Genomic DNA, 27,274 nt, shown 5'->3' with positions numbered 1-27,274 from the left:
ACGTGACTTTAGTTGGGATGTTATTAAAATCCCACTTCACAATCCCATATTGGTTAAGTGCATACATTTTTTAGTACATTTGTTTGAATTGTTGTTATGGTTCCATCTAGTGGTAAAAAATGGAAAATATAGTAAACTGCAACATCTTTGTTGCACTACTCTCATCTGAGCAGGGGTGCCCTAACCAGCAGAGTATTGGTTCTCAAACCTGTATGTCAAATCTGTTTTTCTAACTTTTTTTTTTCTTTTTATAAACATAATGGAGTTTTTGACCTTTTAACGTGTGCAAGCTTAAATTGGTACATTTTGATATTTTTTTAATTGCAGACTGCATACTTCCAAATTCTACCAGTAAACCTTGCATTTAGAATTTATAAAGATTAAATAATATTTAAAAAAAAATAAATAAATTTTCAAATTCACCAATGAGGATGGTGAAAGCCGGCTGTGAAATTTCATACCGTTAATGAAAATTTTTGTCAAATGGTGATTGAGCGTGTGACAGGTGCCTAAACATTTTGAACCGCTTCAAAATTTCATACACAGATTTGCAGTACACAGGCTGCCCCCATAGCCTCGCACGCGCACACACTGCCTGGGGCTTTGCAACATTAATATTTGGAGTGTGGTTCGGGCGGATTGTGGCAGGGTTTATACAGATGCAGAGAAGTTTATTTAGTTAAATATTTTGAGGTATGACATGGAAAACAGTGTTATAATTATCTTTAGAAATATATGTAAAATATACAGTATATAATACAGCCCACAGTGTAAACACCATGGGGCCTGAACAGTATCCTCTTAGATGGAATATTTTTGTGCCTAAGCTAAACATATAATTCTCGCCCTTTCCAGTCCTCACCTGTAAGTTTAATGGCAGCATCCTGGAGGCTGGAACTTGTGACACACACACACACACACTACACTGCTGTCAGTCAGAGCAGCAGCCAGACTGTCACAGGGCAGGCGTCGCACGTAGCGGGGTTCGGGCTACGTCCAATTTACAAATTCAGACAGTTTCCCTGGGGCTGCCTGAAGAACATTCGTGCACAGAGCTAAGCACGATCGGCGCTCCTCACGAATTGTCAACGTGATGGCTTCACGCAGCATGACGTTATCACACCCGACCTTCTGGAAGGAGAGGAGCATGGACTGGCGACGAACACTGATGACCTTAGCAGTCAGTGATTGACTGCCATAGTCTGTGCTCGGCCGCCAGACTGCACCGGTGGGGTCACTGCGGCTGTACCCTCCAGGCCGCACCGGCCGGGCATTAGTCTTGCCAGCCTACTCCTTGAACAGCCCTCGTAGTGGGCGGTGGTGTTTACACCTGGCCCAATAGAAGTGACTGGAGAGGAGGACTACTAGCACTGTACCAGAGTCTTTTGTGCATTGTATTTTGTTCTTTGTCAGCTTGGCCTCTTAAGCAATTTTTTTTTTTTTTTTTTTTTTAAGATAACGGCTCCTCTTTAATGGTGCACTGTCCAGAGTGTTGCATAACTTCAATGTGATTATTAATTGTACTTTTCTCCTAATATTGCAGGGGGGTTTAATTTTGAAGTCAGAGGATGGGGTGGAGAGGATGTCCTCCTGTACAGAAAATATCTTCACGGGGAGTTGATTGTGGTGCGCACACCAGTGCCCAGCCTGTTCCATTTGTGGCATGAGAAGCATTGTGTGGATGAACTGACTCCAGAGCAGTATCGCATGTGCATTCAGTCCAAGGCCATGAATGAGGCATCCCACCCACACCTTGGCATGCTGGTGTTCCGGGAGGAAATTGAGGCCCACTTACGCAAACAAGCCTTTAGGACCAATAACGAGCCGGAGGCATGAGCCACGTAGAACTTTTCTGATAATGAAACTGGGCAAAGAGTGGAAATCTACAAACAAAATGGGCCTCATAATACAGATGTGGTACTTTTAAAGACCAGGAGAAAGGTGATGCCTCCGGATTTCCACCGTTCATTACAGTGGTGGCTGGGCAGTTTTGGACAAATGGCAGAAGTAACTTTCTAGAGCAATATACGACTGTTGCATGTCTGTCCAGCACTAAAATAGTTCATATGTTCAGTGTGAAGATTAGGCTACATGTCTAACTGGAATGTTTATTCCCTTGTTACAGATTTAGATTTGACATGATTGGTTTCTGATAGAGTGAACAAGCGGGTACTTCGGAGCCTGGCAATGTACTGCTCCTATGTGCCTTACTACTTTAGAAAGGGCAGAATGAGTCCATATACTTCTTGTAGTAAACCTACTTTTTCTTTTAAATATACGTGATATTTGTTGCTTTGTGTCACTTTTCTCCTTCAGAAAGGAGTATTCTGTAACCCCTGAGGACATTGATATGGTAATCCTCATGGTAGAAAGCATGGAGAATCTGATTACTTTACTTTGGACAGATCTCCTATTACAGTTTCTGTGCACAGTGAAAAGTTCTAGAGCAAGCAACGATTGGTTGTAGTAACTGGGGTGGTAGCGGAGATGGCAGCATATTGCAGAGCAATATCAGCAGCGCTTAAACTCCCTTGTTTATCATTTGAATTTTTTTTTAATAATTGCTCAGTAAAACATAAGGTCATTTGTTCTGCAGGTAGAACCATATTGACAAGTATTAGTGAATGGAAGCTGCCATACTGCTTTATCCGCTGCTTTTTATTCAAGTGTTGCTGCTGCTCATAACTAAAGCCTGTAAAAGTGGCTAGCTGGTGCACAGGAAGTCAAATTTTGTTTCTAAACAAACTAAAATATACTTGATTCACTTTTTTTGAATAGTTTTAGTAAATTATCACTCCTAACAAGTTTTTTTTTATTTTAAACTTTTTTTGTTTTTTTAAGTTTTCTAGTACAACAACAGCATCTGGAATTGTAAAGACTACATTCTGCAAAATTTCAGACAGCTCTTTTATCAAATTGATATAGATGTATAGTTTTTTTGCTACGGAATAAACCTCTCTCTCCACAGTGGCATGAAGTCGCCTATAGCTGTCTTAGAGACTCTGGAGTACAAATATCCATTTAGAGCTGGCCATATAGGATTTCCAAGTTAGCGGTTTCCATTTCGAGTGGCCTAACATAATAAAAGATTTTGGGGTTTATTTACTAAGCTGCTTCCTGGCGTGTTCATTACGGAAATGTAAAAGAGAAATTCTTTTACTAATTGCTTGGTAGATGTTTTGCTCTATAAAGCATTGCCTTTTTACATATTAGGCTTTTGCTGGGTACACACTAGGTCGACTGTCCGGAAGTGCATATACACTTGCTAATCTTCCGCCCAATGTGTTGTCCCCGATATATCGCCCAGTGTGTACCCAGCTTTAGACAAGCTGGGGAGCAATAGATAAACTCAGAGTTTACGAAGACTTGGAAGGAGATAAACCAGCTCCTATCATTTTTTCAAACAAAGCCTTTGACATGACTTTTAGGAGCTAATTGGCTGGTACATGATTTCCATCCAAGGTTTAGTAAATAGCCCCCAATGCTGGTGTCAGTGTGGTCAGCTCACCAGGATAAACAAATGGATGTATATTAGGGCGTTAGTCTACCTGGTGACTATCAATACCAATCAAATTGCAGCTTTCTAAAGGATATTGCTCCCTTTTCAATTTAATGCAACCAATTTCATGAAAAACGTCATAAAAGAAAGCGCTAATTAAGAATAAAAATATTAAATTATTAATAAATACTTCATACATAAAGACAATAATTCATAAATTCATAATAAATTAATTCAATTCATATATAATCTTTAGACTGAGTTCTTCCAAATGCATATACTTAAAGCCTTTCTTCAGATTATTAGATCAATAGTTTTTCTTTTCCAAACTTGTTAATTAGTGTATTTAGCAAGCAGAAAAAAATTAGTTTGTTCACAAATAAAAAAGGCTTTTTTTTTTTCAGACACTATTTTTTTTTCTGCTTGTTACTCTCCAGCCTACTGGACAAGCTGGGGGGCATGTCAATATTTTAATCTTTCCCATGAACAGTATCTAAATTTAAAAAGCAAATACAGGTATAGAAACACTTCAGGATCATGTTTGTATACAACTCCAAAGTATGTATGTACAGGATTCCCACAAATGTGGTTTTATGTATATAATGGTGCAGTAATACAATGAAGCAGATTGTTGTATTCCTGATATTGCTGTTCAAATGTATTCCTCTATTTCCTATGCATCGGGTATTTAAGCCAAATGTTGAATTGAAAGTAATAAATAATGAAGACTGGGAAACATGTAAAGGTATTGTTATTTATTTTGGAGCAATGTATTTTAATTGGCTTTTTATTAGTTGCCTCCCCATTTTTAGACACCCGTTATGGAATCTTAAAACCAGAGCGCAGACCAAAAAATGTCTGCTTTTTAGTAGATAGATGTAGCAAACATGCAGACAAGATTAGACCTTTCTGTCGCCTCAAGTAATTGAATAGTAATTTTTTTTCTACAGTGATAGTGATGTTACTGTGTGTGTGTGTGTGTCTGGATGTGATCAATCAGAGCCGTACCTAGGCATTCTGGTGCCCTGTGCCAGAAAGAGCATTGGTGCCCCCCTATATTTTAAACAGGGATAGTACACAGTGAAAGCATGTGCCAAAAATAAAGGGCATGGCCTCACCGGGATGGGATGTGGCCACACAAGTACCAGTTCACATTATACCGCACATTAGTGTCCGTTATTCACATTACATCACAAAGTAGTACCCCAAACTCCTTTATACATGTTATGCCACACAGTAGTGACCCTTATACATGTTATACCACCCAATCACAGCCCTCTTTTTGCCCCCATTTATAGCTATCGCTGCCTCCAATCAGCCCACACTGCTCCTAGTCTCACTGCTCACAGGCCCCTCCTATAGCCACCACAGCCCTCACTGTTCCGTCACATATCCAAAAGCCCCCACTCTCGCTGCTCCCCAGTGCCTCTAATCACAGCCTACACTGCTCCTCCCTCCCAGCTTACTGCCCTCCTCACATAGCCCCCACTCATCGATCACTACCCTCTTCACACAGCCCAAACACATCCCATACTGCTCCCGCTCACACTGCGCCCTTCAAAGAGGTGCCCTCCCTCTCTTGTCAGGACCGCCATGAGGCAGCAGTATAATTCCTACCTGTATCCCCATGTCTATAGCCCACAGCTCAACCCCTTCAGCACTGCCTCCCTGTGTCTCCCTATAGCATCAGCTTCTCCCCCCGTCTGTCCATAGCCTCAGCTCACAGTTGTTGCTAGATCAAAGTTGAAGAAAGGACCTCTGACGTCACAACCACGTGACCGCTACGGCAGGGCTGGACTGCTACCAGTGTTACTATCTACGTGGGCATATATAAAGGGGGAATATAAACCTGTGGCCATGCCCCCATGTCTGTCTATAGCCCTCAGCTCAATCCATGTCCCCCAATAGCATCAGCCATCCCCCCTGTGTTTCTCTTTATCCTCAAACAGCTCCCCCCACACTCCCCTCCCTCACTTACTTGGATGATAGATCTTCTACTTGCTCCTCCAGGTTTGCAACTTGAACAGCATATTTAACAGGACACATGACTCACACAGCAGGTCTGTAGAATCCTACTTCAATACTTCAAAAGGCATGTTTGGTAGTACTAGCATCTAGTTGTAATACAAGTCCCATATTTTGTTACCATATGTAGACCAAATTTTCTTTTGCCGTAGAGCTAATTTTCCCTTCCACCTCTGCATACTAGGTTTTTCATAAGCCTAGAGGATCAATTGTCTAAGGGTCGAATTCAATTAGCCCCGAAAAGTGCTGTTTGTAGATTCACTCTTTTCGCCTGTTTTCTACTTTTTGCGAAAAACTTTACATGGGAAATATAAGTGAAAAAGTTTCTCCACATATAGGCAGGCGACTTGGAAGTGCAAAATCGCTACTTTGGGGTGCAAATGTGGGTATTTCATCCAGAACCCTTTGGACACCCCCCTAATGACTAATAAAAAAAAAAAAAAAATGTATGTATTTTCTACTTCAGGGTCCATAGGGGGTCCACAGGGTTGACCTTGGGGGTATATCTGGATCCACAGGCACCATGCAGTTAAAGCTTTTGCTGCTCCCAGGATGCACTTGGGTCCATCCTCCTCTATACCCCGCCCCCGAGCCAAAAGGCACCTCCCAGGCGGTGCATGGACCGTTCCCCCCTGCATACCTCTCCCCTGCAAAAGGATGGTGTTCGCAGTGCTATAGCCCTCCCAGACACTGAATCTGGGAGGTTGATTGTAGCGAAAGGTGCAGTGAGTATTATCTTCCTGCATGGTATGTGACTTTTTGCTAGTGCTGCCTGTCTGTGCTAATTTCTGCAGACTGTCCTCTTATACCTATCCCTTTCCTTCTCCTATGGCCCGGTAGGTGTGTGGGGGAAGGGTGTTTTTCTGTGTACCTCACTTATATAAATCAAAATATTTGTGAGGTTAGTCACATACAGTGGTGTGCTACACAGTCCCATATTGTGGGCTGTTTGTGTTGCATACTTGTGAGTGAGCAGGTGTTATACGCCTCACCTCTTCTTTGTGATACATATTTATTGATACATTTTTGTGTCATGTCTGATGAGGAGATTGAGCACTCCGTGGCTTCTGTGTTGTTTTCCTGCAGACTCTGTTCTGCAGGAGTTGATAGAGAGGATTTATCACAGGATGGTCTGTGTGGGCGGTGCCAGCTAGTGCCTGGCCCCTCTAAACCCCCTACGTCGCAAGATCCTCCTTGGGCGATGTTTCCGCAGGTGCTGGCGTCGATCGTGGACCGTTTAGCGGTCCCGACTGCAGTCTCTACTAGGGTGTTGCCCCAGCCTACCATCCCCCATTCCCCAAGTGTTCTGCATTTATTGCAGTCTCCCCCCGGTTCTTAGACACTGGGTCCTTATTCGGGGTTGCCTGTGTATGTGCAGTCTCCCCCAGTAACGCAGCAGTCCATGGTGCCCTTTCAGGGGTATCCTCAGGCGGTTCCTCCACCTGGAATCTGTATGAAATACCGCCGGCCGCATGTTTAGATTCCCGGCAGCGACAGGCAGACGCTGGAACAGATCCCGGCAGCCTGACAGCGCTGGAAATTCCGATCGTCGTAAGGTAATGACTAACCTAACCTACCCCCCTAACCCTCCTTAGGGGTGCCTAACCCTAACCTCCCCCCAAGTGCCTAACCCTACCCCCCTTCCCCCCCCTCTTTAGCCTAACCCCCCCTCCCTAGCCTAACCCTCCTGGGGGGGTGCCTGACCCTAAGTCCCCCCCCGGGTCGGGAAGCCGGCTGTTGGTATGTCAACCAGCTTCCTGATTGCATCCCCCCTCCACCCTGGGTGGATGTACTCTCCAGCTCTGTTCAGAGTCTGGCGGCCTCGTCTTCGGCTTTTCAGTCGATGTTACAAAGTGACATGCCTCCGAAAGCGTCCAACCGGCCCGTTACGGCTTCACTGGCTGTCCAGTTAACTGACACTGACGTGTCTTCAGATGACTGAGAAGTACATGAGGACACTTGACTCGGATGCCATGGCCCAGGAGGTGGAGATTAAGTCCTCCATTAATGTGCCGGCAGTGGTTAGGGCGGTGCGGGCCATCCTTCACATAGAGGATGATGCACCGGCTCCTAATTTTAAAAAGGCTAAGGTAACTTCGAATGTTTTCCCCTGTCTGACCATATGGCGGGGGCCTGGCAGTCGCCCAGTAAGAGATTCCAAACAGAAACGGTTGCCATCAAACTATCCTTTTCCTGAGGCTCATTGCAGGAAATGGGAAACCACCTGCGGTGGATTCCCATGTCACCCACTTAATTAAAAGCGCTACATTGCCATTACTGTCTATCTCCTCTCTAAACAAGTCTCCACTTTCCTGATCCTTCAAAGTCTATCTACTCTCTCTCTCTGGCAGTGGCCCGTCCATCCATGGCCATCTCTTGGGTGGCTAAAGCCGCTGAGAGCTGGGCCAACGCACTTTTCCAGACGATGCTCCGGATATCCAGAGAGTGTTAATAAGATAGATGAGGGATGCGGCTTCCTATATTGGGGAAGCATCGTTAGATGCCAGCCTGCTGACCTCTAGGTTTTCGGCTGCAGCGGTGTCTGCTCGTCGGTCCTTGTGGCTGCGGTCCTGGAGAGCTGACGCAGACTCTAAAAAGGGCCTGGAGGCCTTACCTTTTAATGGGTAGTTGCTATTTGGTCCTTACTTGGACAAAGTAGTGGATACTCTGGTTAAATCCAAGTCAGCCTTCCTCCCTTCGGCTTCAGCACCTGCTAAGGTGAAGAGCTCCACCTTTCGGGTTCAGGGTAATGCAAAAGGTCTGTCCTTCGCAAGGCAGTCGGCAACCAAGGCCGCCTCTAAGCCCAAGAAGTTGGCCTGGAGTGCTAGGCGCCCTTCTTCCAAGCAGGAAGATAAACCTTCTGCCTGATGGGATAGGCATCCCTCTTGGGGACCCCAGAGTGGGAGGCCGACTTCTTCAATTTGCCCAGTGCTGGCACAATACCACCACGGATGCCTGGGTTCGAGAAGTGGTCTCCCAGGGGTACGCCCTGTTTTTTCAGCACAGACCGCCCCACCAGTTTTTCTGCACGAGTCCTTCTCAGGACAAAACCAAAGCTTTGCAGATTGAGGCAGCTATAGAGTCATTGCTGAAAGCAGGGGTCATTGTTCCTCAGTCACAACGAGGGACGGGGTACTACTCTACTCTGTTTCTGGTGCAGAAACCAAATGGTTCTCATCGCCTTATCCTCAATTTGAAGTGTTTGAACAAGTTCCTCAGAGTTCCCAAATTCAGGATGGAAAGGTTACGTTCCATCATCCTGGATATCCAGGACGCCTACCTCCATGTTCCGATAGCACCTTTGCACCAGCGGTATCTGAGGTTCGCTATCCTACAACATCACTACCAGTTTTGGGCACTACCATTTAGCCTCTCCCCGGCACCAAGGGTATTCACCAAAGTGATGGCAATCATGGCCGCACATCTTCGGAGCCAGAATGTACGGCTGCTGCCATATTTAGAAGACCTTTTGCTGGCGAGCTCTCCGGAGGTACTGCTTCAACATCTCCACCTGACTATCACTTGTTTGCAAGCGCACGGGTGGTTGATAAATTGGAAAAAGTCCTCCCTGATTCCATCACAGTGGATGGTTCATTTGGGAGCCCTGCTAGATTCTTGTCAGCAAAGGATCTTCCTGACTCAGGAAACGGTCTCCCCCCTACAGCTGCGGATACACAGTTGCCTGAGCAGTTGCCGCCTGTGGGTCCACTTTGCAATGAGAGTTCTGGGGTCCATTGTGTCTGCATTCGACATGGTGGAATTTTCCCAGTTCCATACCAGGCCCCTGCAGGGACTGATTCTATCGGAATGGAACGGGTTACCTCACCGGATCCAGTCTCAGATGCTGGTGTTGTCCCCAGAGGGTCAGCAGTCTTTGGCTTGGTGGCTTCAGACAGCTCAACTGGTCGAGTGGCGCCCCTTTTGGATCCCGGACTGGGTCCTCCTCACGACAGATGCCAATCTCCGGGGTTGGGGGGCACTGACAGGCTCGTTGTCACTTCACGGAGGAATGCACTTTTCCCCATCAATATCCTGGAATTGCGGGCTGTGTACAGGGCCCTGCAGTCGTCCGGCACTGCCCTTCAAGGAAGGGCGGTTCAAGTTCAATCCGACAATGCCACCACGGTGGCGTAAATCAACCACCAGGGAGGAACTCTGTCGGCCTGCGATGTCGGAGGTGTTTCGCATCCTTGCTTGGGCGGAGTGCCACATTCCAGCAGTGGTGTGAGTCCAGAAACTATGATCCTCAGGTGTTCCGAGTTTCTAGGATCTTGGAATTTCTGCAGTCAGGTTTGGACCTAGGTTTACGTCTTGCCTCCCTGAAGGTTTGTGTCCGCTCTGTCTGTGTGGTTCCAACGAAGGATCGCTACACTGCCAGATGTTCACACTTGTTTGCAAGGTGTTCTCCGAATCCATCCTCTCTTCGTGCCTCCTGTGGCTCCTTGGGACTTGCCGGTGGTTCTTCGGGTCCTGCAGGGTCCTCCTTTTGAGCCTCTTGAGTCAGTGGAACTCAAGTGATTAACGTTTAAGACTTTCTCCTGGCAATTGCTTCTGGCAGGAGGGTGTCCGAATTGGGAGCGCTTTCCTGTCGTCCCCCCTTTTCTGATTTTTCAGCAGGACAGGGCTGTGCTTCGAAACCACTTTAGGCAAAAACTCAGGACGAGTGCGAAGTCAATCAGGAACTTGTTGTGCCAGCTTTTCAGTCACCTGATCTTTCAGCTGGTGAGGCTTTCTTGGATGTAGTCCATGCTCTCAGAATTCATGTGGACCGGACTTAAGTCTGATTATTTGTTTGTCCTCTTTGTTTGTTGGCAGGCCAACCCCTCCTGTGAAAAACCAAACGTTAGCCCGTTGGTTTTGTTATTTGTGAAGCTTATGCACAGGAGGGTTTACCTGTTCCAGCCTCTGTTAAGGCTCATTCCACTCGATCTGTGGGTCCTTCTTGGGCTGCTAGACGTGGCGCCTCTGCTGTTCAGCTATGTAAGGCGGCCACCTGGTCTTCCATTCAGACGTTTTTGAGGTTCTATGCATTTGACACCTTTGCGCCTCAGGATGCATCCTTCGGGCGCCGAGTTCTCCTTTCTGCATAGGAGCATCCCCGCCCTTAGTTGAACTGCTTTGGGACATCCCCAAGGTCAACCCTGTGGACCCTGAAGTAGAAAACAAGAGATATGGTAAGAACTTACCTTTTGTTATCTCTGTTTCTACGAAGTCCATAGGGTCAACAGGGCACCCGCCCTGACGCACCTGGCTTCATATGGGCTGTGTGGCTGGTCACCGGTTTTTCCGTCTCCCATTTCTGTGAGGTATGGTTTCTTGTGTGTTCCATTCTTCCTTCTCTCTGTTTAGTCCCCTCCTCCAGCCTTGGCTGCTTACCAACTGAGGTGGCTGTGGCTCGGGGGCGGGGTATAGAGGAGGATGGACCGAAGTGCATCCTGGGAGCAGCAAAAGCTTGAACTGCATGGTGCCCGTGGATCCAGATTCAGCTATACCCCCAAGGTCAACCCTATGGACTTCGTAGAAACGTAGATACCAAAGGTAAGTTCTTACCATATCCAGGGGAGCAGGTACAGATTACCCGGGCCCGGGCTTCCTGAGGGGCCCGGCAGGGGGCCCGGGTCTGGCACCGCCCCCCCTCCCTCACAGCAGCCCAGCACACAGCGTGTGCTGAGCTGCAGTGGGAGACTGCTCGTGGCTGCTGAGCAGCAGCCACAACAGTCTTCTATGCCTGTGGGGGTAGCGATCACATTGATCATGTCCCCCTGGCTTTGCGCCATGCTGAGGGGGCCCAGAGTGCCCCCCCTCCCCAGCATGCAGCACCCCCGATTAGGCCACGCCCCCTATTACCTGGACCTGCTGCGGCTCTCCGGCGGGCCTGACATATGGTTTTTTTTTATTATTTTTTTTTAAGATGACATCCAATGTCATTTTTGGAGTATTGACTTTTTACCCATTTTCCAAAAAAAAAAAAGTGGGGGGGCTATATGGATGAGAAAGGTGTTTTTGAGATTGCAGCAGGTGTATTTGGGGTTTATTTATTTTTTTTTAATGTTCATTTTAGAGACTTCAAAATATACTTGTACCCATTTTCATATACCCCAAATTTAACTGCTGTACTTATTTTTCTGATAAAACATTGCTTTATAACTACTTTTATTAGGGCTACTACTTCTATTCTTTATTGATTTCCAGGGTCACTGAAGCTTTTGTGGTACAGACTGATTTCCCCCCAAAAAATGTCCGTTTCTCTTTGTAAAACATTCACCTATCCGTGTTTTACAATTGAATAGGGCAAAAAGTGCGAACATCGCGTCAAAACAGGCGGATTCATTCAGCTTTTTGCCAGATGCCACTTTTTGCGGCTATTTGAATTCGGCCCTAAGTATTACATTGGGCAGTTTTGTCTTCACCCATACTGCCTTTCCAAGTAAAGAGATTCAGCGATTGTCTTTTCAGCTCTTTGTCCCTACTTGGTTTCTAGGTCTCAAATACAGAAGAAAGTGCCATTGTTTCTCCAATACATCCCACTGGTAGTTCTACTTCACTGAGGCAAACTCTTACCCTGTCAACACCATAATCTCTTCTTCAATTAGTGAAAAAGTTGTCTTAGACTCTATTTTGTGCCAAATTCGTAAAATAAACCTAATTATTGACCAGTGCAGAACTGCGATGGAGTGGCAGCTCCTTGGACATTATTATTATTATTTATTTTTTTCTTAAACCTGCTCAATCACTTGTCCTTAGTGGTTTGAATCTGAGTGGCTGGAATGTGTGTGGCTTAGATGTAAAAGTCAAATTTTTAGTTTATTTTGCAGAGAAAAAGGAGACCAATAGGTTTTGGAAGACCAGAGGAACTCCAGATGGCTGCAAACTGAGCTGCAGAAGACCAAGTGGTTACTGCAAATTTATTTTAAGGATGGGGGAAGAAACACAAGGGTCATCAATGTAACGCCGCCTTTGTTTGTGTTTAGGAGCCGCAACACTGGCCAGATTCCATTGTCTGAGCTGATGAGTTTCTATTGGTGAAAACTATTGATCATGCAGGTAAAGCAACAGTATATGTACCCTGGGTGCATCGGTAGCTGTACTTTGCCCCTATGTACTAGCTGGGGCCTTCTAGTGCTATTTGAGGAGATGTGAGTGGAGGGCATAATGCTTCATTCAATGAAGGAGAGAATAATCACAATCTTGTGGGAAGGGGTGACATGTGGACCTGGTCAGTTTGTTTCTCACATGAGCACAGGGTACTGCAGAGATGTGGTGTGGGGGTAAATAAGTTGTTCATGTTGACCCTGCCATTCTCATGTTGTTGAATGACTAACCTGAGATAGAACTGGAAAGATTTCAGAAAATGTTGACACCTCTCACATACTTTTTAATTTTTGTTAGTGACTTCTGCTATGGACATTAGAATGATTAGGTCAGAGGCTGTTTTTGTTGATTAATTCATATCTGTGAATATCTCGTGTGAGCTACAGAACAATTGTGGGAAGTCAGAGGGAAATGCTACGGTGTCCAAACTCATAAGGTCTATTCCATGCTCCAACAGCAAAGTTTGAGAGTGCTCATTAACACACAGTTGGCTACATTTTACTAAAAGGCTTGGATGGTTATGCAGGGGGTGACGGGAGTTTTAACAACTTTTATGTACTTTTGGATATTTCAGCATGCAGTTGCATATTTTTTGAGATGCCTTGGACATGAACTCAGAAGCAGTATCCCCAGGAAGAGCCTTTCCTATGACTCCAGTCCTCTTTTGACAAAGTCATTGTGCTAACCTTTATGAGCAAATCTTGGAGGCCTTATGAATTGTTTGTTTGCCAAAAATCAAAGCAAACAAAGGGGACGATATGTACAATCTTCTACTGGGCTGCATATCTTTTTTAATATATCTATTCTGTCTTTCAATAAAGCTTTGGGCCTGTAATCAATCTTCCCTTCTCCTGCCTCTCCTCTAATGCACCACTTGGTCTTTGTTGAAAATGTCCTGTTTATGCTCTGGATAGTGCAGTGTGTGATGTGCCATTGTATCATAGTGTATTTTGTTCCAGCTACATTGTCAATTGTCACTGTTTGAATACTGTCAAACTAATATACAAACAAACAAAAACATGATCTTAAATTTAGGGATATTACAGCACATTAGTTCCTGTTTTTATGGCATATTTTGGCATCTGACTAATAGTGTACTTTGCATAATTGGGGTGTAGTGTGAGATTTTTCGCAACAGTTCAGTGCTTTACCTTGATTTAAGAAGAAAAAAAAAAACTCCAAACCACTTAATATGAGAAATCACCAGTTAATGGAAAGCAAACTGTCTTTGTAATTGTATTTCGGTTGGAGAAGTTGGAAGAGTGTGGACACTAAATGGTGTCCAGAAGAATAATGCTGTAGGACGATTACCAGGATCCGGCTGTAAAAAAGTGTTAATAGTGCACAATTCATTTTTTTTTTATTGTAGCAAGAACTACAAAATATACTTCTGAGACCGTTTCATAACAAATAATTTTCTGGTATCCAATGCCAAGGAGGTTGTAAGAATTAACTTTCACACTAGTAACACTATGAGGCGTGAGAATAGCAAAAACCCCACACCTAGAAATCAGTTTCATGGTTTTGGATGGAATTTTTAAAAAAATACACTTCCAGAAATCACTCGCACTGATTTGAATTCACGTGCACTGATTTGGATTCACGTGCACTGATTTGAAATCAATTTCATGGTTTTGAATGGAATTTATTAAAAAAGACACTTCCAGAAATCACTCGCACTGATTTGGATTCACGTGCACTGATTTGGATTCAAGTGCACTGATTTGAAATCAATTTCATGGTTTTGAATGGAATTTATTAAAAAAGACACTTCCAGAAATCACTCGCACTGATTTGGATTCACGTGCACTGATTTGGATTCAAGTGCACTGATTTGAAATCAATTTCATGGTTTTGAATGGAATTTATTAAAAAATACACTTCCAGAAATCACTTGCACTGATTTGGATTCATGTGCACTGATTTGAAATCAGTTTCATGGTTTTGGATGGAATTTTAAAAAAAATACACTTCCAGAAATCACTCGCACTGATTTGAATTCACGTGCACTGATTTTGATTCACGTGCACTGATTTGTATTCACGTGCACTGATTTGAAATCAATTTCATGGTTTTGAATGGAATTTATTAAAAAAGACACTTCCAGAAATCACTCGCACTGATTTGGATTCACGTGCACTGATTTGGATTCACGTGCACTGATTTGAAATCAATTGCATGGTTTTGAATGGAATTTATTAAAAAAGACACTTCCAGAAATCACTCGCACTGATTTGGATTCACGTGCACTGATTTGGATTCACGTGCACTGATTTGAAATCAATTGCATGGTTTTGAATGGAATTTATTAAAAAAAAGACACTTCCAGAAATCACTCGCACTGATTTGGATTCATGTGCACTGATTTGAAATCAATTTCATGGTTTTGAATGGAATTTAGTAAAAATAGACACTTCCAGAAATCACTCGCACTGATTTGGATTCACGTGCACTGATTTGAAATCAATTTCATGGTTTTGAATGGAATTTATTAAAAAAATACACTTCCAGAAATCACTCGCACTGATTTGGAATGGTTCATGGAATTGTAGAGAAAAAAAAAAAAGAAGACTTCAAGTAATCACTCTTAGTGATTTGGATTTCTACGTACTGAGTTGACGTCAATTTCATGGTTTTGAATGGTATTTCCAATAATTTTAAAATCACTTAAATAAAATTCCATTAAAATGAAATGTTTTAAATTTGATTTTTCCTTTCAGCCACTTTCCTGATCTTGAATATTCATGTTCTTGGCTCTTGTGATTTGCAGTTTGATTCCAGAATCTCCAACCAATAATTTAAAGGAATAACATTTCTGCCAAGGACTTGATAGTTTAAAGCAGGGGTGGGGAATCTTAGGTTTGGTGTCCATATAAGGCCCCCAGTCTCATTTGGTCTGGCCCTCTGAGCACTTTTTTTTTCTGCTAACCTCATCTGGCTAGCAAGGTGCCTAGAATGGCACCCTACAGCCAGAATCTACACAGCAGACTATCACACTGTTACCTGTAGAGCTCCCCAGATCATCTTCAGGATGCTCCAGCCATTGATGTAATCACTGGTGTTTGATGTCACATGGGGCAGAGCCACAAACAGAGGGGGCATGGTCTGCAACCAATATTCTATGCATCAAAATGGCCCTCAGCAGAAAAAAGATCCCTTCACCCCTGCTTTAAAGAATCTTCATATTGTTTTTTTTTTTTTTACATTCTTTGTTTTGAAATCAGTAATGTATTGTTAACACTTTTTTGCTGCAATAATTCATATTGCATTTTCACAAAAAACAACTTCGATCTCTTAAATATTCTTTAGTTTGTGTTTTTTTGTATGTTGTGTTTTATTGCATTATTTCAGCTTTTATTTTTTTACTACAGGCATTTTTTTAGTATAAAGTAAATGTTATAACATAATGAGTAAGTTCTTACCATATCTCTACAAAGTCCAAAGGATACCTTGGGGTATAGGTGAAAGCAGCAGACATCTGGGCACAACAGAGTTAAAAGTTCTCCATCCTCCCAGGATGCACTGGGGTCCCTCTCCTATACCCCACCCCCAAGTCTCAGGCACTCAGTTACATCACAAGTCATAGGCCACAGAAGACGAGAGAGAAGAAAGTCTGGAACACACAAGAAATCACATTCGCACCAGAAGAAGGAAAAACTGGTGTCTAGAGTAAAGCCCATCTGCAGTACAGGTGTGACAGGGTAGGAGTCCTGTGTAACCTTCTGGACTTTGTAGAAATAGAGATAACGAGGGTAAGTTCTTACCACATCTTATTTTCTACTGCAGGGTCCATAGGATATCAACAGGATACCTTAGGGATGTCCCAAAGCAGTATCCTTTAAGGGTGAGGATGCTCCTGTGCTGTAAGGAGAATCCGCCGCCCAAAAGAAGCATCCTGAGTAGCATAGGTATCAAAAGCATAATACCGGACGAACGTATGGACAGAGGACTGCCGAGGAACCACATCGAGCTGCCTATGAAGGACCCACAGACCTAGTGGAATGAGCTCTAACAGAAGATGGAACAGGAAGGCCTTCATGAACATAAGCTTCAGAAACAGCCATACAAATCCAACCTGCCATCGTTTGCTTAGGGTCAGGCCAACCCTTCTTTCGGTAGGCATAAAAGGACAAACAAAGTCAGACTTCCTAAAAGCAGTGGTCAACTTAAATTTTTAAAGCCCGCACCACATCGAAGGTGGCCTCACCAAACAAGGTCCAGAGAATTAAAGGCCGGCACAATTTCCTCATTGATATGGAAACTAGACACCACTTTTGGAAGAAAATCAGGACGAGTGTGAAGCACTGCCCTGTTTCTATGAAAAATGGAGGTAGACATGACAGGGCCCCCAATTCCGAAACCCTCCTGGCCAATGCAATGGCCAGAAGGAAAACTGTCTTACGTGTAAGCCATTTCAAGTCCACTGAGCCCAGTGGTTCAAATGGCAGTCCTTAAAGAGCTCTTTAGGCCCACAACCAGCTCCCAAAGCACCACAGGTGGAACTAAGGGAGGCTGAATACGCAGTACCCCTTGCATAAAAGGTGCGGCCATCAGGAACCGTAGCAATCCTACGACAAAACCATACAGACAGTGCCAACACCTGCACCATCAGAGAAGCAAGGCAAAGACCTTGACCAAAAACTGCGTATCCCCTGGATAACCAAAAAACCTGAGGCATATAACCTCTAGGGCAACACCACTGAAAGAACGCACTTCATACTCATTGGTAGATGCTGGCAGATAAAGGTTTCCTAGCTCATAGCATGATGTTGACCAAAGAGCTGGAGAAAAAAAAAAAACCCTGGACCTCAAGAAGGCAGTCTCAATAGGCACGCCGTCAAAGACAGCCGACTCATCTCAGGATCCTTGTCATCCGGACCTAACAGGTATAGACATTAAAGCAACAGCATTGGAGTGTCTCCTGAGAGACTCCAAAGATCTGAGCACCAGTGCCACGCTGGCGCTATCAGTAGACGAGTGCCTCCTTCTTGCTTGAATTTGCGTATCACTCAAGGAAGACTGGAGAACGGAGGGAAGAGGTACGCATACTGGAAGGTCCAACTGACCGACGGAGTGTCCACCAGATAAGCTTTTGCATTTCTTGTTCTTGACCCGAACACTGGCAGTTTGTTGTTGTGTCGAGAGGCCATGAGATTATCTCTGGTAGGCCCCACTTGTTCACCAGTAGCTGAAACACCTCCTGGTGAAGAGACCACTCTCCAGGATGCACGTCTTGACAGCTGAGAGTCTGCTTCGCAGTTAAGGACTCCTGGTATGAACACTGCCGATATTGCAATGAGATGCCTTTCCGCCCAGGATAGACTGTGGGACACCTGTCTGAGCCACCTGACTGCGGGTCCCGCCTAGGTGATTTATACAAGCCTGCTGGAGAGCCTTGAACACTACTCAAAGCTCCAATATGTTTATTGGAAGAGCAGCTTCTGCTGGTGTCCACCTTCACTGGAAAAAGTGAGGACCCGTCGCCGCTCCCCAGCCTCATAGACTGGCATCCATCATCAGAAGGAGCCAGTCCGCAATCTAAAAAGGGTGGCCCTAGTTCAGGTGAGTAGTCTGCAGCCACAAGGCCAGAGACAAACAGACTATGGTGCTTTCCCCAGAGGTACGTCTTTATCGGTCTGGAGGGGGGATCAACTTCTGCAGAGGTCTGGAGGGGGATCAACTTCTGCAGAGGTCTGGAGGGGGATCAACTTCTGCAGAGGTCTGGAGGGGGATCAACTTCTGCAGAGGTCTGGAGGGGGATCAACTTCTGCAGAGGTCTGGAGGGGGATCAACTTCTGCAGAGGTCTGGAGGGGGATCAACTTCTGCAGAGGTCTGGAGGGGGATCAACTTCTGCAGAGGTCTGGAGGGGGATCAACTTCTGCAGAGGTCTGGAGGGGGATCAACTTCTGCAGAGGTCTGGAGGGGGATCAACTTCTGCAGAGGTCTGGAGGGGGATCAACTTCTGCAGAGGTCTGGAGGGGGATCAACTTCTGCAGAGGTCTGGAGGGGGATCAACGTCTGGAGTGGAACTGGGCAAACTCCACCATGTTGACCATAGACACTATGGAACCCAGTAACCTCATCACCAAGTGAACACACACACACACACACACACACACACACACACAAACACAAACTTTTGCCTGTAATGCAGAGATCTTTTCCTCCATCACAAAGATCATCTGATGTTGGGAGTCCAACAGAGCTCCTAGATGGAGTACCAGGGAGGACTTCTTCCAATTTATCAGCTATCCATGAGTCTGCAATACAGAGACTGTCAGTTGCAGATGGCGCTGAAGTTTCTCTGGAAACTCCAACAACAGGAGGTCATCCAGATAGGGTAACAAGCAAACTCCCTGCATCTGCAGGTGAGCAGCCATAACTTTGTAAACATGAAAGGCGCGGTGGCCAGACCAAAGGGCAGTGCCTGAAATTGGAAGTGGTCTTGGACCACTGCAAACCGGAGGAAACTCCATAGGGATATGCAAGTAAGCATCCCGAATATCCAGCAACACCATGAAATTCCCAGGCTCCATCGCTAAAATGATGGTACAAAAATTTGAGGAGGGATTCGGTGGTTGGCCTGAGGGACACATTGGGTTTCTGTACCAGAAAAAGATTGGAGTAATATCCCAATCCCCTCTGGAACAAAGGAATTGGCACTATGATCCCATCCTGGAGCATAGAGCACAAGACCCTCTTGAATTCCTGGGCCTTGCCCTGATTGGACTGAAGACCTGTGGTGAAAAACCTGCTGGGAGGCCTCCTGCAGGAGAGGGTGTACCCCTGAGAAACCACTTCTTACCCACTTGTCTGAGGTGGTCAGACACCAGCTCTGGGCGAATTGTATTAGACGGTCTCCCACTTTGGGGTCCCCCAAAGAGGCCAGTCCCGTCAGGCCGAAGGCTTGTAGTCGGACTTGGGAGCAGGGTGTCTGGTCCTCCAAGCCTACTTCTTTGGCTTTGTAGGCTTCTTGGCGGCAGGCCGCCTCGGAAAGGACTGCACCCTGGGCTTACTCTGGGTTCTATAGGGCCGAAAGGAAGAAGAACCCAATCCTGATGGGACAGTAGCCGATGGCATGCACACAGACTTGGCAGCCGCCAGCGCAGCCACAATTTTGTCCAGATACGAGCCAAAAAGGACTTCTCCATTAAAGAGTAAACCCTCTAAACCCTTCTTGGAATCGGCATCCGCTTTCCAAGAATGCAACCACAGAGCTGCCGAGGAGATCCTAGAACCAAGGCGGCCTATATACAAGGCCGCCTTATTAATGTAAGTGGCTAAGTCACTGAGATTACCCACCAACTCCACCTGGTCAGGTGATGAGTCCAGGTCCAGAGACACCTCCAAAAGTATCGCCCAACACTCTATGGCTGTAGCCACCCAGCACATGGCCATAGCCTGTCTGGATACCCCTCCTGCAAGGGAATACATGGATTTGAGACATTTCAACTTAGCGATTCGTAGGATCTTTTAAGGAGGACATTGAAGGCATAGGCAATGTAGCACTCTTCAGACATGTTACATAAGAATCCATTTGTGGAGCAGTCCCCCATTTGGTGAAATAATTTCCCGCAAATTGATATGCCACTGCCCAATGCCTTTGAGGCTGGAAAAGTTTACCTGGCGTTTTCCACGCCTCCTCTAAATGATCCAGTAGCTGACCAGATAGGGGAAATACCGTAGAGTCACCTTTTATATCCTTGAAAAAGGCATATTTGGATTTGGCCACAGGAGGTTCGTCATCTTCAATAACCAAGGCCGTGCGGCACGTACGTATAAGGCCTGGCATATACACCTTAGATTCAGTCTGCTTAGTACAGAAAGTCTCCTTGTCAGAGATCAAGCATCTCTCAATCAGACGACACATCCTGATCATAGTGATCAGTCTGAGATTGCAGCTGTCACTTATGGGGCCGCAATGATGGCTCTCCCTGTAGAACATCCGACAGGTGTTGCACCGAAGTGCTCTTGTGTGACCTAAGGGGCCAAGAGCGGGAGCCTCTGGGGTACCACTAACTGTCTGGGGAACCCCTGTATGGGAGACACCATAGACTGCTGTGAGAACCCCATTTGGGGAAACGCAGAGGGTGTCGCTAGCTGGCCCACTAGGGTTGTAAGTGCCTTAGCAAAACAAGCCCAGGGTGGCTCCTGCACAGGTGCAGACACAGAAATTGGGCATGCTTGCCTAAGACACGCCTTACATAACCCCTCAGAGTTGCCATCGCCCTCCACTGGTGGTACAAGCCATAGTACACTGACGGTGAACGAGATTACCCTCTTCAGCCAGATATGATGAGTGAACCGGAGCTGTATGTGACACCACACTGACAAATACTTGTATAGTGAGGCAATAATACCCTACAACACAGCACTGCTAGGGCTTTAGCAAAGAAGATAGGGATAGGTAAAATGGCTAACAGAGAAGTGAAAGTACAGACAGCAACACTAGCATTGAGTCACATACAATGTAGAATAAACCCTGCACTATCAGCACTGTGATAAACTACACAGACAACAACCTGGTAGAAAACAGCGCTGCACATTCTGACCTTGCACCGGAGAATAGGTATGCTGGGGGACCCAGACCACGATGCTGCCGTTATCAGCGTTCAGCAGCGTTTGCAAAGTCCTTAGAAGATGACCGCTGAGGAGCAGAAAGGAAGCTGGCCCGGGGGAGGAGCACTTGCAGATGCCGATAGAGTCACGGCCCGCTGTCCCAGGGGGTAGTGGAAGCACGGGTTTATGGGGCCTGGCTCCACGCTGCAGCCAGTTCCCAGGGAGCCCCCTGCCTGGGGACTTTGGACTGCGTTCAGCGGGGACCTGCCACGGGACCCCACCGCTTACCTTGACCCCCTGTAAATCTGGCCACAGTCTGACAAAAACTGAGTGCCTGAGGCTCGGGGTATAGGAGAGGGACCCCCTGGGAAGCTGAAAACTTAACTCTGTCGTGCCCGGATGTCTGCTGCCATCGCCTATACCCCAAGGTATCCTGTGGATACGCTATGGGCTCTGCAGTAGAAATATTCATACAAATTGTATTAAGTCTAGCACCCATTTCTGATGTGTAAAAACAAAATGATTTCAATTTTTCAAAAATTTTATACCCATGTATTCATTTTGATGAATTTGGATTTATGTCAGATTAAATAAAAAACAGAACTTTTCAATTTGAATTAAGGATACAGATTTTTTTATTTTTTTTTTATTTTAAGTGTCAGATTTTTAAATTGGCAGTAATTCAAAAACAACTCCTTTTGCAGGTGAAACTGTGTAGTAGAACGGGCAAGAAGTGATTTGTATAATGGAATGTGTGGAGCCAAGTCATTTATACTAAATTTATTATGGTTCTCGAACCAAATTTCAAACGTTAGGTGTAAAGATTAGTCAAATTGCTAAATCACAGTTGAGGGCAATTCAATGTAAGGCTGAATGGCCGTGGGAAGGAGTTCCCAGAGCTATTCAATTCAGCATGTTGATAAGTCTGACTACAGGATTTCTGCTCAGGTATTATGCCATATGAAATTAAATCCTTAAACTATAAAGCACTAAATCATTGTGCAAATCTGTATGCAATTTTCGGTATCAATAGTCATTACACAAAACGGACAATCCTTGTTTTTTTTTCCTAGTATCAAAAGAATAACTAACCAAAACCACACAGACACCACAACTCTATATTTAATGGCCAACCTTATCTGCAAGAGCCACAGAAAATGGTTTCAAATATTCTGCAGAAAAAAAATTAATAAAAAGGAAGTTAAACCAGGGCATTTGCTTTATATTTAAAAAAAAAAAAAAGTTATTTATTAAACTAACATTAGGCTGGCACACCTGGGCAACTTATCTGCCAACCCAGGGATCCGCAGACCAAGCGGCCAATACACATACCAATCGCCCATTCGATATGTCAGCACTTGCGTGACAACTGCAACAAGTGTATTGGCGCGTCATCCGTACACAGTGTCCCTGCATTACAGCTGATGCAGATATATTGGTACGTCTGGCTAAGACATATCTGAACAATGTTGTTCAGATTGTGTCTGTACAGATGTACTATGCAATTCAGTTGATCATATAGTCTATACCCAGAATTCGTATTGTGTTCCATATAGTACAAATATTTATGAGCAGGTTCCACAACACAGCAACAGCCATCTAGATAAGTCCATATTGCATCAACAAATTAATGGAATATCTATTATTGCAGAGGTTTCCAAACTGTGCCATTACAGGCCACGTTTTAAGGATATCTACACTTGATCACAGGTAACTTAATTAGTAACTCAGTGCATTTGATTTAACCATCTGGTCTTGAGCATGGATATCCTTAAAACCTAGCCTGTAATCCCGACATTTGGGAACCTCTGAATTGTTCAAAACAGAAAATGAAAATACAAGACTCTGGATCCATTTTGAAGCAAGTCTGTATTTATTGATGCAAACACATTAGGTCAAAACAGACAATCCTGCTTCACATTACAGCTTTGATTGATCAAGCTGGTAGGATATGTAACAAATAACCAAAAGAATGGAATATAGGTAGAGCAAGTAGGCCCAAGTCATACAAAGAGTACATGAGAAAAGCTTCAGTAGTGTTGAAATTTAAGCCAAGGGCTAAACTGCAAGGTTGAGTATCCCTCTGACAGTCTTCCAGACTATTAATCTTGCATTAGAAAAACTCAGTAGTCATGACCATTTCCAACAATATAGACAATAAGGGTTGTCCCTTGACCTTGTTGTAGGAGGTGAGATTTTCCAGGCCCCTTGAGTGCAGCAAGTGACTGGATGTAGTCATTGTAGCATGGATTACATTGTATGGTAATATACAGTACATTCTAGACAAGCAGCTAGTGGCAGATACGAATACTTTAATCACAGAAAGATGGCAAAATGCATTCTGTACTATGAGCCGCAGCCCTATCAATGCGTACTGAAACTAAATGGGCTAGTAATGGGAAAAAAAAAAAAAAAGAGGGGGAATGCATTTATCAGAGACCAGCTAATCTTGGACCCTCTTCCTCCCAAGAACCGCACCCCCCCCCCCCATAAAAAAAATAAAAAAAAAAACTACACAAACCACTTCTGTATGGCCATCTTGACTATGAAATTGTCATATTAGATTTTCAAACGGACATGTGAGCATTCCAAAATCATCCAGTGCACTTTTACACCAGTTTAGGACACAAAACACCTGTTAAATAAAGTTTGCATTTAAAATATGTCTGCCAATAACAAAAGTTTATTTCTAATGGAAAGGAATCTATATTGTTACAATCCTATCTGCACCACTACAGTGTGTCCCGTATAATGGTCTAAGTCAGGCTGCAGTGTAGTTAGAGGATAGCCTGCTCAAACCACTAGAGCCATCGCAGAAGTGTAGGTAGTGGGCTTTTGTCATTTGGTACATCTCACCAGCACCAAGCAGGGGGGAAAGGAAAGCTTAATTTTGTTTTGGGTGAATATCTTTATATAATAATAATTAAAAAAAAAAAAAAAAAAGGGAAGTCTATAAAGAATGCTTCATTACAGTGCATTTTGTCAAAGGCAAAAACTTCCTCTTTAAAAAGTTTGATAAATGAATTTTATATGGTATATGTTACCCATTGTGAAATAACTTCCTAAATGGGCATGCTTAACACTGATTGTTAAAAGTGAGAGTCACTTTAAAGGCACCTTCATTGTGTCCAACAGAAGACTGGTGTGTCACACATACAAGTCTACTGTTGCTGCTTAATGAACATTGTGATTTTTCCAGATAAACATTCCCAAAATGATTTGCAACTGGTGGTTTGCACTACTCTTTAGACACTGGCATGAATAGTCACTACCTCTGTAGCAGCAAATTGTTATATGGTCAGACAAAAATTTAAATAAAGTTAAAATGGATAGCATATAGGACTCCCCTGGCCCAGTAAAAACCCACACTTATAAACAAACACCCATCAACTTCAGAAAACAGGGCCCTGCCCATCTGTTATAATAGCACAAACCGGGTTAACCCCTTTTCTTTCTTTCAAAAAAGGCTGATACAGTGCATTATACTGTACTTCAACAGCTATAAATTTTCTGCATTCCACTTGCTGGCATTCCAGCAGCAAAGGGTTAATTTGTTCAAACTAAAAAAACCTGTATCCCTTTCAGATTTTTTTCATAAGTGCTTAAAGCATGAAATATATATTATATAATTTATATACCAGTATTTTAGTTTTGTAAAATATTATATACAAAATCAGCAGACCCCCCCAGCCAGCGAGGACAGTCTTCCTGACCCAAATAAAACATTCTGCACAACACAAGAAAAAAAAAAAAAAAGACACAAAAACAAAAATAATCCTGTGTGCTTCAGGTGCCTTGTGAATCATCCATCAGGCTCTGTTTAGAAGTGTTGACCTGTGTAGAATAAAAAAAAATAAATAAAAAAAAAAATTACCATCTTAAAAGCACACAATTAAGATGAATATTTGTATTCTAACATAGGGTAGAAAGCGGTTTGGTTGGTACCTTCAACGCTTGCTACATTTCCCCCTTAGTTTACCACTATCGTATATACAGCCAATCAGCTCTTGTCATTTTTCAGCCTGTAAAATGACAGACAGGGTGATGTACTAAGCCTTATACAGGAGCAGATTGGTTGGTATTTTGTCTCTCTAAAGGTTTGGTACACCTCATGGTTGGTATTTTGTCTCTCTAAAGGTTTGGTACACCTCACCTTTGTTTACTAATTTTACATAGAGTTTAAAAAAAAATAAAAAAAATATAAAAGGACAGTTAGGAGCTGACTGGTTGGTACATCTACCCCTGGAATCTTTTGCTAAATTGGCCACACAGAAAGCCTGGTGTGCCTATAGAATTGTCAGCCGATCACCGCACAGATGAGGGAATCTCGAAAAAATTGCCCCAAGGCAAAAGTCATAATGGAGGCTTATCGGTTTTTAAAAAACAAACAAAAAAAATGTACCTATATCATTTGTTCTGGGCCAATTGAATGCAAGGTTTACATTTAAATATTTTTCTTTCCAAAGTGGCTTTAACAAAAGTTCAGCAACTATTGCAAACTATCAACAAGCTGTAGTTATCTTGAGCAATAATAACAATTCTGTACATGTGCTAAATTATATAGTGGCTACATTTCCCGTGAATATTATTTTTTTTTTTTACTTCGCCAAGTATTGGATTTTTAACTTCAAATCTGACAGCCAACAACTGTCGAGGAGGCAGCCGATTTTAGTGCTTTCTAGTAGGAGAACTTCACCTGCTACTCACAAGGAATCTTTTAGGTTCCAGTCACATCCACTTTGATCACTATGACCAGACAATAACTGGCTGCAATACTGCATATCAGCTTTAAGTATATTTACATATATTATTGTACCTGAGAGTCTTCCAGCTGTCTTTCTCCATGTGATTATCTGGACCCTCATTCTCAAAGGAGGCCACAAAGAGTGCTACAAAAATAAAATGAGACATTTTCCACCTAGTCAAGTACACAATAATACTGCTACATGTAATTGGGAAGGAGGAGGTTCCACAAGAGCAGACTGTACTCCTGTAGGTGCTCACAGAGTTTGAGAAAACAAACCCAACACCTTGGCAAAACCAGAGAGCAGTTCTAGCTTTAGAGCTGGGAAGGTCTAAATTCCAGGGTAAACAGCTTTCCCTGTACGTAAAATAAAAGCACTTGCGCTACAACATGGTCTGTTATAGGAACAAAGTTGGTGCTTTTTTGCTCTATTACCAACTCTGGTAAAATGGTCACAACCCCACACCCCTCTACTTACCTTCTTCAGTGTAGATTGGTGATGTTAGCAGGTAAGTTTGTATCTTCTTGTCCTTCTCAAATGGACATTCCACCTGCTTCCAGGTTAAGAAATCATGAATTTGCCTGGAAATTTCCCAAAATTTCTGGGGAGGGGGATAAAAAAAAAAAAAAAAAAAGTCAAATACAAATTTAAAACCAAAAAGAAAGTACAGATTAAGCTGACAGTTTGGAGTGTCTGCATACTTAGACAATCATTGTTCTTAATGAATGCTGAGCTAAGGAAACCCATGAACAGAATTAAACACAACCACAATAGTAAAACCAAAAATCTGTTCATGAACAATTTTCCCAGTCTACAATACCAAGAGCAGACCAAGCAGCTGCCCAGGTTGGCACTCACATTATAGGCTACCACCAGTAGATGGAGCCATAAACTTAACTTCATTTTTTTTTTTTTACCTTAAAATTAATGTGTCCATTTTGTAAACGATTGGAGTGGATTTTGTGAAGGAAAAAGATATCTTTGATAAACAGGTTGAAAACTGGGATAACTATTTTCTCCCGGCTGCTATTGGCACTCTGTGACCGTTGTGTCGCCCCTTGAAGTGCTGTGCGGTAATTGCAGAAATTGCTAGATGGGTCCATATGGTGCTGTAATTGTGAAAAGGCAGTTTATCATACCATCTCTATGAAAGCACAAGTGCTAGAATTAACTCACTAAACATGTTCCAATCCAGCCTTGCCTCAAGTCTAAGCAACATTCATTAACAGCCTGAGATCATTGCTAGAACACTTAAATTTACAGACAACTACATCATTCCTATAAAATTAGTTGGTTTATTCACAACAGCAGACATTTCATACATATTATGTATGCAACTTGGCATGGCTATTA

General features: G+C 43.8%; 2 protein-coding genes across 3 annotated transcripts in view; one reads left to right on the top strand and one right to left on the bottom strand.

Annotated features, from left to right (window-relative positions):
• The window catches only part of CSGALNACT2 (chondroitin sulfate N-acetylgalactosaminyltransferase 2), a 59,069-nt gene extending 54,826 nt beyond the window's left edge, over window positions 1-4,243 (top strand). The window contains exon 8 of the mRNA XM_088463116.1: window positions 1,544-4,243. Coding sequence (XP_088319242.1) covers window positions 1,544-1,836 — 293 coding nt within the window. The 3' untranslated portion in view covers window positions 1,837-4,243. The remainder of the gene's footprint in view (window positions 1-1,543) is intronic.
• Window positions 4,244-23,051: 18,808 nt separating this feature from the next.
• The window catches only part of RASGEF1A (RasGEF domain family member 1A), a 461,395-nt gene continuing 457,172 nt past the window's right edge, over window positions 23,052-27,274 (bottom strand). For both annotated transcript variants that reach the window (XM_088463110.1, XM_088463111.1), the window contains 4 exons: window positions 26,839-27,030; window positions 26,399-26,522; window positions 25,993-26,065; window positions 23,052-25,010 (listed from right to left, as the gene is read on the bottom strand). In XM_088463110.1, the coding sequence (XP_088319236.1) occupies window positions 24,986-25,010; window positions 25,993-26,065; window positions 26,399-26,522; window positions 26,839-27,030 (414 nt within the window). In that variant the 3' untranslated portion in view covers window positions 23,052-24,985. The remainder of the gene's footprint in view (window positions 25,011-25,992; window positions 26,066-26,398; window positions 26,523-26,838; window positions 27,031-27,274) is intronic.

This window comes from Taudactylus pleione, unplaced genomic scaffold (genome assembly GCF_031769625.1).
Source record: "Taudactylus pleione unplaced genomic scaffold, aTauple2 ptg001314l, whole genome shotgun sequence".
Classification (NCBI taxonomy): Eukaryota; Metazoa; Chordata; class Amphibia; order Anura; family Myobatrachidae; genus Taudactylus; species Taudactylus pleione.
Note: the sequence above shows the minus strand (reverse complement) of the source record. Positions and strands in the feature narration are given on the sequence as shown.